General features: G+C 46.9%; 1 protein-coding gene across 1 annotated transcript in view; it reads right to left on the bottom strand.

Annotated features, from left to right (window-relative positions):
- The window catches only part of IDO2 (indoleamine 2,3-dioxygenase 2), a 65,581-nt gene that overhangs the window by 9,710 nt on the left and 42,049 nt on the right, over positions 1-13,822 (bottom strand). Inside the window, exons 7-8 of the mRNA XM_004592750.4 lie at positions 12,761-12,878; positions 5,221-5,272 (exon numbers count right to left, since the gene is read on the bottom strand). Coding sequence (XP_004592807.2) covers positions 5,221-5,272; positions 12,761-12,878 — 170 coding nt within the window. The remainder of the gene's footprint in view (positions 1-5,220; positions 5,273-12,760; positions 12,879-13,822) is intronic.

Genomic DNA, 13,822 nt, shown 5'->3' with positions numbered 1-13,822 from the left:
ATCTTTTAAAAAATTGTGCCAAGTGATGAGAAGTCCTGTTTTCCTGTGTTTTCCACAGACCTTTGGAAGCACCCTCACAGACTTGGGCAGGCGCTCACTGTTGCTTTGGAAACCTCAGATCAGCTCAGTTTTCTGTGCACTTTGCTAGAAACTGTGACACCGGAGCTTGAACCCCAAACATGTAATTAGGGGTTCTAATTGAACCCCAAACATGTAATTTAGGGGTTCTAATTTTCTAATTCTAATTCTAATTTTCCCAAGTTCCCCATGTGCAGATTTTCTATTTTTCACTAAAGAAAAAAAAAATCATTTCTTCTTATGACCAGGAGCACGTTTCCTTTGCTTCCGCCGCAGTTGAGATAACAGACATCCACTGATGTTTCGCTACCTCCTGTGATTCTAAGTCATTTTGCTGGAGGGAAGGGACCCACAGGTACAGCAGGCGTGTAGGACTCGGCACGCTGTGCTTGCTCTCTCAACAACACCCTGTGGTGGCAAAGGCTCCAAGGGGCTGGGATGGCTTGAGTTTCTTTCCGATTAAGCAGCAGAATGGCCTTCTGCTCAGTCTCTTCCCATCGCGATTGGTTCTAAATGTTGGACACTCACAGGAGTCAGTCCTTATGCCTCTCAACGGCTTTCATTCCCCGAGTGATCTTATGTGGCCTCACCGATTTAGAAATCCTGTTTACAAATGTGCATCTCTAGCTCTGTTCCAGAGTCATGTCCCTAGCTGCCCCCTTGATGCCCCCACAGGGATGGGTACACTCCCACGTTAGGCTTCGGTCTCCCCTTTGATAAGTGTGTACCTCCTGTTTTCTTCCCGGTCATGGTAAACAACTCCTCAATCGGTGGATCTGGCCAAGGGAATTTAGATTCATCTTTAATTGACCCCTCTCTTCAATTGCATGTCTGATCCAACAGCCAATTCTTCAGTCTGTATGTGGGATCTGTCTGATATGTCTCAATATCTTCTCACAACCACAGGGAAAGACTCTCCCAGAGCCCTGCTGGGTTCTGGGTCTCAAGTTGCCACTCGGTGTATATTTGCCACTCAGCAGATACAATGCAGATTTGATACTTGAGACAAATCATGTCATGCTTCTTAAAACTTGCCAATGTTGCCATCAGCCTCTGCCTGCGGGAAAACTTCAGACAAATGTATTCCCATCTCGGAGTCGTCTCCATTGCTGTTCTGTTGGCTTGGGATGTGACTCTGCTCCCTGCCTCACTGCCATAAGGTACCTGTTCAAATGGAACTCTGTGGGGCCAGTGTTGTGGCATTGCAGGTGAAGTGGCTGTTCCAGCTGCCCTACTTCCTGTTCTCGCCAATGTACCTGGATGCAGTGGGTGATGGAACAGATGCTTGGACCCCTACCACTCACACGAGATGTCCGAGTGGAGTTTCAGATTTTGGCTGGCCGGGGGTATTGCAATCATTTGGGGAGCGAGCGTGTAGATAGATCTCTGACTTCCCGTGTCTTTCTGTAGTTCTGGTTTCAAAGAAACAAAATAAACCTGCTTTTTTTGGTTTTTTTTGGAATGGCACTTAGCTTTGTGGCTTTCTTGAATCGTCATGATAAATGAGACCTCGGCCACCACACGCAACACTCCCAAATCTCCTGTATCCCACCTTGTTTCTGTATCACCTTACAGGATGTTTGCCTTGAAGAGATGTGTTTGTTTGTTTACTGTCTCTCCTCCATTTTTACCGTGTAAACCCCAGAGGGATGAAGCTATCTTGTCTTACAGCTCCCTTGCCAGCACCCACCATATTGCCAAGACACTGTATTTATCATGAAAAGGTAAGTGAAAACAACACCATTCTGTAAGTCTGAATTACAGACTCAGAATGTGACAGGGTTGGGGCTGTTTCCTGGAGCCATGAGAAACCTCCAATGGCCAAGGAAGCCATGACTCTGTTTTATAGCACCCCGCCCTGAGCAGGATAGAATCAAGTCACATTGAAGGAGACACAAAGCACCAACATGGAGGTCCCACAAAGGGTTACTCCTGGGCCCCAAGGTCCTATGGTGCTGTTTTTGAAAGAACAAGATTTGCCTTCCAAATTACTCTTGTCAATGTTATTTTTAGTCTTGGCTGCAGCATATTTCTAGCAGCTCCAAGAACTTAAACAGAAAACAACACTGAGATGTCATTTCTCTTTGCAAGAGGCTGACTAGCTCCCCCAGAAATGTAGCATGAGTGGGATCTAAAAGAAACACATTTCATCTATAGAGGACATCTCCCAACTGTTCTAAGTAAACATGTTTTCACTGAAGTGAACAAGTTATAAAACAAGCATGGAACAAATCAAAAACAAAGGGGCAAATGTGTAGCCCTATGGGGAATATTTAACAAACCAAACGTTTTGGGTCATTTGTGCTTATCAGTGTACCCAAGGATTTGCTACTGGCTACTTGGCGACAGGGAACATATTTTGAAGATCCACGGGGGAATATTTGTATGGATCATGATAAAACACATCTCTGACACAGAACATAATTCAATGAAACTAAAGTTACCCCTGGCATCCATGCAAGCATAAAGGTTTGGGAATGAACACTTGGCCCCTTGGATGCCTCTGACATTAGGAATAATCAAAATTCCTTTATTCCCTTGAAAGTGATTTCAGGAAGTAAACTTATAAATTACTTCCCAAGATTCCAATGCTAATGCCAAACTGATAATATTATGAGATTCTGTGCTATTAAAATGGTAATGTTATATTGCAAGGCAAAAAGGGCCAATTATAATTCAGGCTCTTCATGAGCTGACCATGATACAGGAAGTTATCTGCGACTACCTTAGGTGAGCTTGATCTAACAAGTAAGATATAAACAGAAGGGTGTTCTTACTGGTTAATGACGTAAGACGTCAGGGGCCAATGTTATGGGGTAGTGAGTTAGGCTGCCAATGGTGATGCTTGTATTTCACGTCAGAGTGCCAGTTGGAGTGTCTGTCTCCAACCCAGCTTCCCACTAATGTGCCTAGGAAAGCAGCAAATGATGGAGTGGCGGTCTGAGACCATGGGCCCCCAACCCTCCTAGTCTCTCCCACGTTTTAAGTCCTGGCATGAATCATTCTTTTAAAGGAGAGGTCAGAGATATTCAAGAGTCCTCACAGGCAGGTGTAGGTGTGTTACAGCTGAGATGCAGTCGCCCACAGGGAAGGCATGTGGTCCCCGGGTGTGGATGGCTGTCGTCTGAAAGAACGTCTCAGCTGGAGAACCCTAAGTGAATTTGGCAGCAAACGCTTCCCCAGGCCCTCTGTGGAGAGCTTAAACTAGCAGGTAACTTTTTGTACCTGATTTCACCCTTGTGAGCATAGATTCCCAGCTGGGCATAGATTCCCAGCCTAACTCACTACCCCACGGCATTGGCCCCTGACAATTCTAGTCTCCAGAACTGTCAGATGAATGTTGTTTGGAACTCGTACCTGAGGTTGTTTGTCACAGAGCAATGCAAAACTAATATAGACAAGGCAAAATTAGGTGCAGAGATTTTCCAAGAATGGGCAGGTGTTAATGTCCAGTCTATTTTTGCATCTAGTGCAGGATGACTGCATGATAGTACACATAAAAAATGGCCCTTATCTTCTTTATCTAATTCTACTAAAGGTAGAATAAGACTGAATTCTAAGACTCAATTCCTATTTTCACTTCTCTAATTTTCCTTTCTCTTTGTTTATTTGAGAGGCAACAAGACACGCAGAGAGACCTTTCTCATCTCGCAACAGCCAGGACTGCAATGAGGTTGAAGCTGGCTATTTTGTCCAGGTCTCCTCTTGTGGTTGGAAGGAATGTGACTGCGTGGTCCAGACACTGCAATCAAGGTACCAAGCTTAGGCACTCTGACACAGACCATGAGTCTTTCAACCACCCAGCCACATGCCCCCGTATTCCTGCCTGTCCCCTCCCTTTCCCGTTTTGTTCCATAAATTGCATAACCATAACCAATATTCTCAAGTTACTCTTTGGAATCCTTGCTGTTGGCTCCTGCTCCAAGAATTCCCTCCCACTAAGCTGGACTACCCTTCTATTGTCTCACTCTCCAGACCTACCTTATGTGGAGAGAATGCTGAGTGCATGTTGCCACTCCTTTCTTAAGCCTATGGACTATGTGATCAACTCGATATAGGCTGTCTTTTGCCGAGTGCAGGTGCGCCCTCACATTCTATTGATAGAGCTTCCAGCATCTCCATGTTAACAAGGGGGGATGCTGGATGACATGGGCCTCACCATCTACCAGCTCTGCCTCTCATACCTCATCATTTAAGGGAAACCAGCAAGCTTAGCTCATCTTGGCTGACATTCCTCGGTAGGTAACCTGAATCAAACTTGTTGAGGTAAGAATGAGAAACACGTTTAGGGAATATTATGTGTCTGGTATCTTGGAGAAATGTGAAGGGATGTGACAAAGTGAATTTCTAGAATATGAAAAAAAATTTTAAAAAAAGTCTGAGGTAGTGTCTTGGTCCATTCTTGTTGCTATCACAAAAGTACACACCCAGGGTAGTACATAATACTATAAATTTATTTTTCATGGTTCTCAGTGTTGCAAAGTCCAGGATCGAGGTGCTGGAAAGTTCTGTGGCTGGGCTGGGGGGAGGTGCAAGGTGGTCCCTTGAAGCCTGAGTCCTCACACAGTGGAAGAACAGATGGATAAAGGGGCTCAGAAGGCCAGCTGGTCCTTCCAGCACCTTGGTAACATATTAATCCCAGCGGCTAATGGCAGAACACACGGAGTGTAATCATCGCCTAGAAGCCTCACTTTCTGATGGGATCTCCTGGGGGACTTGGTGGCAAAAAGCATTTGCAGAGGGAATGCATGCATTCTAGCCACAGCAGGAGACTCTCCCAAGATCCTTAGGAAAGAACTCTAATGCCACTTACAGGAGCAGAGAATGGATACGCGCAACAGTCCCATGGGACTGGTGCTTGTGGGGCTTTTGAAAGTGGAATTCTGAGAAAGTTGATCTCAAATGGCATAAGGAGGATCTCTCTGAACTTGAGTGTTGAGCCCTTGGGGTCCCTGGTCACACAGGCAGTTTCCCCCTCAACCCCCACGTCTTTTGAGAAGAATGCCTACAAGCGATGGCTTGTTGGGGCCACCTGCACTGTTTCTTACTCTAGGAAGTTTCTTCCATCTTCCCTCCTGCACAAGGAAAGTGCTCCGAGGCCTCATGTGGGAACACGTGGGAAAACAGCTGACCTGTACTCACCCAGAGAGAAAGATCCGGATGACTGCATAAAATATGTCTGGATCTACATAATCTGAAAAAGCAATCAGCATGTGAGTTTCACTGCAGGCAAACAAGGCAATTGATTGCACATGCGTGGGCCCACTGCTCCCCCAGGGCAGGCTCCTGTGTCGCATGTGCACAGAGAACTGGAAGGAGCAAGGAATGTTCCTTGCCGTGGTCTCCCTCAAGGGCGTGTCCTGCGCTTTTAAGCTATTCCATATGCTGGCTTTCCTATTTGTGGTATTTTTCTTTCTGTACTGAGCAAGAGCAGCAGCAACAACAACAACAACCAAAGAGAGAAATCAAGGTCATCTCTCAGCATTTAATATTTTTAACAGACACTAGATTGGAGGGACTGTGGGAAAAGCTGGAAGCTAAATCAGGGAATAAGCTGGACCCAGGCTTTTGTAATGGGAAAACCGAGTCCAGCAAGGCCATTGTGAAGTCTGCGGAATGAACAGATGGGCGCAGTGGTCCCTGCCTGGGGACTGCCACCCAGGTCAGATCCAGCTGCCTTCCCCTGCATGTGTGCCTGAAGCTCTGCTTGAATCTACGCAACACTTGGGGGAACCGAGTCCACAAGTTTATTAGCTTTTGTATAAGGAAGCATATGCACCTATTTGGGGATTTCTTTCCCTCTTAGCTCTGTCGCACGCCCCAGGTTGATGTTATCCATGCCCTTCCTTTGTCTCTCGGTTCCGCATTGAAGAAAGACCTTGTGATGAGCCACACAGTCATTTCACAGAGGCACATTCTTCCTTCACATAAAATCGTACCCACAGATGTAAAAAGTTCAATTGAAAATTTAAAAACCCTATTAGTTAGCAGCAGAAGGAAACACCTTGCAGTAGATACTAAGGATGCTTGAAGTCACACAGCATACACCTAACCTGGTACAAAATGTTGAAAACAATTCTTTGGTTGTGTGAATTTGAGCAAGGATTAGCATTTCAACTCAATATTCTTTAAGAAATTTTATTCCAAAGAAAATGAAGAGAGAAAAAAGTTTTCAGTATTATACATGAAAAAACATTCTTCCTAAATATAATGTCTATCCAGAAAGCACAATTGATGCATAATTATTTTAGAATTAAACATAGTGTTTGCCAAGATGTTGCATTCATGGTTAATATCCAAATATCAATGTCATTTTATAAAGCAGCAATGAACAGTTTGGGGACAGTTTTAGCTGCAGTTAGCTAAAACGGAAGACTTAGGAAAATGTGTAACACACACACACAATGGAATACTACTCAGCCACTTTAAAAAAAATGAGAGAATAAAATCCTATCTTTTATGTGCAACTGGAAATCATTACACTGAGTGAAATAAGCCAGTCCCCAAAAGACAAATAGTGTGTGTTTTCCCTAATCTGTAATGACTAGTACTCAGAGCACAAAAAATGTAATGTGTTTGAGCAAGCCTGGCATCTGATGCTTTGGTTACTGCTCACGACCTGTGTCTAGGCTCTTGAGGAATAGTGGAGCTTTTTTCCCCTACTTGTTACTTGTTGAAATCTTTACTCAATGGAGTGTTAAGCCTGTGATTGTGAAATTAAATGAAAGTATTCCTTTACAAAAAATTTTAAAAAAAAGAAGGAAGGAGAGTAAGTAGGGAATACAGGCAGCAAGGAGGATTGGCTGGGAGTATCATTAGGCTTCTAAATCTACATGGTAAAATAGGTAAAATCGGTCCATTCTATACAAACAAAGCAAGTTTCAAAAAAAAACAAAGATAGGTAAAACCTTAAAAGAAAAAAATGGATAAAGGAAAAGGTGCCTTTAGACAAAATGCTCACTAACCAACACGTGTCTGTATCAACAGAGGATAAATGTGGAGAGTGCTGGCTGGCCATCCTTGGGGCCACGCCAAGGCTAAGAAATACGCAGCAGTCCACCCAGGAACCTGAGTTAGTATTTTACGATCGTCCTTGTCTTTTCATGTTCCCCAAACACAGGAAGGCTGGATATAATTTCCAAATCCTATAATTGCCCTTCAAATTAATACACACACTTTGTGCAATGTGGACAAAATTCCCCATAACGATTGTGTTTTCATAGAATTTGACAGGCTGGTTCCCACAGTGTGGATGAAGCAGGGCAGGAGGTTAAGCGCGGCACAGAAGCTCGTGGGAGAGGAAGGCAAGGCAAGCTGTGGGTTGGGAGGCCAGTTCTGGGTGCCTGACATGGAGCCCCATCTTTGCTTTCCATCTGGCTTCTAAGGAATTAGCATACACTTGAGTTCCTGCCAACCACATGAGACCAGGATGAGTTTCTGGCTTGTAGCTTTGACATAGCCAGTCCTTACTGTTGTGAACATGTGGGAAGTGAACCTGTCTCCTTCTCTCTGTCATTTTGACTCAAAAATATTAATTTTATTTTTTTGAAAGCAGAGTTATAGTGAGATCTTCCATATGCTGGTTATCTCCCTACATGGCTGTAAAGGCTGGAGCTGGGCCAGTCAAAGCCAGGAGCCAGGAACCAGGAGCTTCTTCCAGGTTGCCCACGTGGATTCAGAGTCCCAAGGCCTTGGGCTGTCCTCCTCTGCTTTCCCAGACGGTAAGCAGGGAGCTGGATGGGAAGTGGAGCAGCTGGCATCCATGTGGGAGGCTGGTATTGGAAGCTGGAGGATTAGCCTGCTATGCCATGATGTTGGCCCCAATAGGGACCTTTTTTTTTTTTTAACGTTTATTTATCTGCATTGGAAAGTCAGATATACAGAAAGGAGGAGAGACAGAGAGGAAGATCTTCCGTCCATTGATTCACTCTCCAAGTGACTGCAATGGCCACAGCTGAACCAATCCAAAACCAGGAGCCAGGAGCCTCTGCGAGGTCTCCCATGTGGGTGCAGGGTCCCAACGCTTTGGGCCATCTTTGACTGCTTTCCCAGGCCACAAGCAGGGAGCTGGATGGGAAGCGGGGTTATAGGGATAAGAACCAGTGTTCCTACAGGATCCTGGCGATTGCAATGTGAGGACTTTAGCTGTTAGGCTACCGCACCACTCCCCCTTTTGAAGATTTATTTATTTTTATTGCTAAGTTAGATATACAGCGACAGAGAAGAAGAACAGGGATCATTTGTAAAAATATTTTTTTCCTTTTGAGACACAGACATACAGAGTTCCCACATGCTGCTTAGCTTTCTACACCACAGTGCCAGCCCCGACGTTTCACAATTTACATACTTCCCGTCTCACTCAGAACTCTTCCATAGATACACAAACTTTTGTAATGTCTTGAAACTTAATCATCTGTGTCTGTGTGTTTCCAGAGTCCATGCCCAGACACAGTATAGTTGGAGATGACTTAATAGTTTAACGTAAGCATTTAGATCGCAAGATTAATCCCTGGGAAACACTAACATTAGATAATGCTAATGGGCCCGGTGCAGGTGGCCTAGCGGCTAAAGTCACACGCCAGGATCCCGTATGGGCACCGGTTCTAATCCCAGCAGCCCCACTTCCCATCCAGTTCCTTGCTTGTGGCCTGGGAAAGCAGTCAAGGATGGCCAAAAGCTTTGGGATCCTGCACCTGCATGCACATGGGAGACCTGGAAGAGACTCCAGGCTCCTGGCTTTGGATCGTCTCAGTTCTGGCTGTTGCGGCTCACTTGGGGAGTGAATCATTGGACAGAAGCTCTTCCTCTCTGTCTCTCCTCCTTTCTGTATATCTGACTTTCCAATACAAATAGATAAATCTTTTTTTAAAAGAAAGAAAATACTAATATGAGTTTGTAACCATATGGAATTTACTAGAGAAAAATTCCACTGTTAACTGTTTTCCAGTTCGTTGTAGACAAAATAAACTCACCAGTTACAATGGAAAATCCCTCCAACACAACTGGATGAACTGGTTGGAGAAGATAGTTAGCAGAAGATCACAGTTCAGGGTACCCCCAACTCTCTCTGTAGGAAACATGCCCACCAAATGATGAGAAGCCTGACTCCTCGTAATTATTGAAAGAAAATCTCAGAGTTGCCAATAGTTCAAGCAGAAAGCTGGAAATCCTTTGGATTCAGAAGAAAATAAAGACAAAGACATCTAAGATGTTTTGAAAAAATATATATAAGTTGTAAAGAAAATGATGTCTTAAGAACAGGAGTTAAACATGTGGAGTCAGTGTGATGGCTCAGTTGACTGATCCTCTGACTGAAGTACTGGCATCCCACATGGGCACTGCTTCATATCCTGGCTGCTCCACTTCCCATCCAGCTCGCTGCGTGTGGCCTGCGTGTGGCCTGGGAAAGCAGCCGAGGATGGCCCAGAGCCTTGAGACCCTGTACCCGTGTGGGAGACCCAGAAGAAGTTCTTGGCTCCTGGCGGCAGATCAGCTCAGCTTTGGCCATTGTAGTCATTTGGGGAGTGAACAAATGGATAAAACATCTTTGTCTCTCCTTCCCTCTGTAAGTCTGCCTTTCCAACAAAAATAAAATAATTTTTTTAAATTAAACATGTGTGTTCTTCATCAAAAATGGCTGCAAGTCTGATAGCAGCGTTGTGGCAGTAACAGAGCACCAGCCGAGTTCGGTGCTGTGCGGAGCGTGGAGGCGAAGGTGGCTGAGACACTCAGCGTGCAGATGAACAGCGGAGACACGCAGCTCGAAGCGGCAGGTGGGGATTCTCACCAGCACTCTTAGGGATTCTGGCCACACTGTATGAAGCATCAGAGTGTGCAGAGGGTCTGTTTACCGTCGGTTGCGAGCCATGCACAGTGCTGTGGGAGGCTGCAGACGCTCCTGCTGACCTGGGTCTCATGTCAGAATTCAACAGAGGCGTGTTTTCTCTCCTCCATGCCTGCACAATGGGGCATTCGTGGAAGGAGGGCGTACAAGCACAACTCTTGCTGAACTTGGGTTCTGAAAGAAGCAATTTCTTGCACATTTGCTTGTGGCCAAATGGGCCCAACTGGAGACCATTATGCTAAGGGAACTGAGCCGATCCCAAAAGGTCAGATATCATATGCTTGCCTTAATGAAAGATAATATGATGTCAAATCTAAAAATTATAAAAACACCAAGAACAGCAAAAATGAAAATGAGCCACCCATATCCCTACTCTTTAGGGATAATCAGTGTTACGGTTCACTTTATAGATGTAGCTTTTCATTATGTCTTCATAAAGCATTTTGATTTTCTTTTAATTAAAAAAAAACAGAAGCAATTTCTTGATGAAATGAAAGCAGGGGAAGGCGGGCCAGCAGGAGAAAGTCAGCAAGTGACTGCTAACCCTGTGGCTTCCAGCACAGCTGCGCTCGGGACTTCGTGTGTACCATGGCTGTATTACGGCTCATTCAAAACCCTTTGGTGTACGGCAGTGATTCTGTGCTCCTGGCCAGTGCTCTGGACAAGATATGGGAGACGGGGGCCTTTGTGGGGATACTCCTCTGCCCTTCCTCGCAGAGGGGTTTCCCCGAGGCATCAGAGGGGAGGGAGGGTTGTTTTGCTCATGATGCTGTGGAGGGGTGTGTGGGATGGCACAGCAGTGTGGGGTCGATGGTTTGGAGGGGGTGGTTGTGATTGCCTTTGGAAAGCACAGTTGGCCACACTGTCTGCTTTGCCAAAGGAAAAAAAAATGTGAGGCCAGTACTGTGGTGTAGCAGGTAAAACTGCTGCTTGTGTCCCTCATGGGCACCAGTTTAAGTCCCGTTGCTCCACTTATGATCCAGCTCCCTGCTAATGCATCCAGAAGGTGATGGAAGATGCTTTGGTCCCTTGCTTGAGAGACCTGGAAGAAGCTCCTGGCTCTTGGTTTCAGTCTGGCCCAGCCCCAGCAGGTGCAGCACCTGAAGACTGAACAGGCAAATGGGAAACCTCTCTCTGTCTGTCCCCTTCTCTCTGTGGAGACCTGGGACCTTCTGGATGCTCAGAGCAGTGCTGGGGCTGAGTGGGGACTCACTAGTGCCACTGAGTTCCATGAGAGCGCTTCAGTTGGTGTTCTGCGATATGAAGGGAATCACCTCTATCCTTGCATAGCTCACCAGCACTCCCTTGTGTGACCTGGACAGCCTGTGCCAGCAGTGTGGAGTCGCCAGGGAGCCATTGACAGAGCTGAAATGCATCTCACCAAGCTAGGGGATATTACTGAGCTAGAGACCTGTGTGTTGTGATTACAAGCACTGTGAAGTTACAGTCAAGGAAAGGGGAAGAAACACAAATACAAAAGCGAGGAGCCAGGAGACTGAATGCAAGCATCCTGTGTGACCTCGGACAGGCTTTCTCTGACGCAGAGAGCCTGGGATACAAAACTGCTTAGAGGTGGCAAAACTCCCGCAGAGCCATTACCGGTGCTGACCCCTTCTGCCTTCCCTGGAGCAGGACATAGAGAAATGGATACATAGCTTCTGCTCTTTATTGTTTTTATTTATTTGGTTTTTCTTTTTCAGTCAGAGACACAGAAAAAGAGGCAGAGACACACAGAGAGAAAGCCCCTATCTGCTGTTTCCCTCCCCGGATGGCTGCAGGGATCAGGGCTGGGGCAGGAGCCAGGAGCTCCCTCCAGGGATGTGGGTTCAGTGGCCCAAGCACTCGGGCCATCTTCTGCTCCACCTTCCAAGGCCATTAGCAGGGAGCTGGATTGGAAGTGGAGCAACCAGGACTCGAACCCACGCCAGTAGAAGATGTGAGTTCCGTAGGCAGTGGCATTACCCACTGCACCACAACGCCAGGTGCTTTTTCTTACCTTCAAATGTATATTTATTTATATTTACTTGAAAGGCAGACAGAGACAGGGAAATTGAGGCAGGGAGACAGAAAGAACTTCTATTGGTTCATTCACTGAGAAAATGTATAGGAGCCAGAAATTGAACAGAAGTCTCCCATATGTTTGATGGAGATTCAGTCGACCCAGCACATGCCTGCTGCCTCCCAGGAGGGTGTACAACAATGGGAAGCTGGAATTGGAAGAGGACCTGGGACTCACACCCAGGAGGAGCCAGATGGGTTGGGGTCTCACCTGATGGGGAAGACACAAGCCTGGCTCTGCCTCTCTGGTTAATGCATCACACCCTGTCCCACACTTCTTCACGCACTCTCTAGGTAAGCTCTTTAGACCCCTCTGACACCGAAAGTTGACCCTCCCAGGCGCAAGAGACAGAAGGCAGGACCACAATAAGCTCTAACCAAGCCCACAGTGTGAGCCACATTCCTGGTAACATCTATTGGATGATTCGTTAGGGAAGCCTTAAAGTCAAGGTCAGCCATTGTGGAAACCAACCCAGAGAACAGAATAAAAGTCATAGTTGCTAACACAGGCTCCCTCACGCTACACCATCTCTGCTCTGCACAAGCTTAAGGGTTCCCGGCCTGATTTTGCTATTACTATGGACCCCTGCACTCCTCGCAAGCCTCAGGCAAGACTGAACATTTACAAGGAAACAAATGAAATCTACGTGTGACCACCAAAAAGAGTGCTAACCACGGACAGTGCAAAGGGCGAAACCACAGACACCAGCGGCACCTGCGCCCTCCTGTCCCTAAGGCGATGCAGCAGCGCCATCTGGTGGACCCGCTGGCCCATCGTACCGTGCATTTGTCCCAAGGTTCTGGTCATGTCCTGGATGGAGCCTCTCAGCCGCTGCAGGGCCTGAAGCAGGGTGTCGTGGTGGGGCGGAGAGCCGGCGTTCAGAGCCTGGATGAGTGCCTGGAGAGCAGACCACGTGCACACAACTTACCAGCCTTCTCCAGGGTCCTGGGGTGGGTTGTAGGGGCTGCCAGGAGCTCTCTGGGGCCCTCCCTCTCACACCCCTGGGTGTTCTGGATCCTTCTACTGGTGCCCACTTCTTGTCCCTCACTTTGTCCTTGCTCTGGATGTATCCCATGTTAGGTCACATGGACTTGGTCAAACTTTGAAGCCCATCAGAGTCCCTTCCACTTCCCCCGAGGCCACAGCCCCACTCCCTCCCACGGAGCCGAGACACAATGTTGCTCCTCATCTTTGAAGTTGTCTCTTGCCTATGGGGACTGATGACTAGACGCAATGGTGGGAACCCGAGCAACCACGGCAGCTTCCTGGTGGCGGTGACAGACTGCCCTGGCCTGCCCTTAGCTCTGGCCTGTGCTTAACAGGAAAGGTGGTGAGCCAGGGCCCAAGCTGGCAGCTCCACTTCCTGGTCTCCCATTTGGCTTGTCTGGTACCTGAAAACCCCTGGCTGAGTTCAACTTTGCAATCCTCAAGTGCTAAGCCTTGCACCTCTAAATGTTTTATTTCTCTCTGGTGCCTGCCAAGTAGGTTTCCTCCCCTCTCTCCCTCCCTCCCACCCTTCATTCTCTCTCATCCCTCCTCCTCTTGCTCAATCCTCATCTTCCTCCCTCCCCATTCTTTCTTTCGTCCTTTATTTTCTTTCCTTCCTTCCTTCCTTCCTTCCTTCCTTCCTTCCTTCCTATCTCATTTTCTCTTGACATCTTTCCTTTCCTCTCTTAACTTCCTCCCCCTTCTCTCCTCTCTTTTCTCCCCTTCCCAGTCTCTTCCTCACTCCTTCCTCCCTGTCTTCCTTTTCCTCTTTCCATTCTCTCCCCCAACCCTGCTCCCTGAGGACAGATAACTCGTGTGACTCTGTTTCCCCACAGGAGGCCCTAGCTGAGCTT

Source organism: Ochotona princeps, chromosome 11 (assembly GCF_030435755.1).
Source record: "Ochotona princeps isolate mOchPri1 chromosome 11, mOchPri1.hap1, whole genome shotgun sequence".
NCBI classification, from domain to species: Eukaryota; Metazoa; Chordata; class Mammalia; order Lagomorpha; family Ochotonidae; genus Ochotona; species Ochotona princeps.
This window is presented reverse-complemented; position numbering and strand designations above follow the sequence as displayed.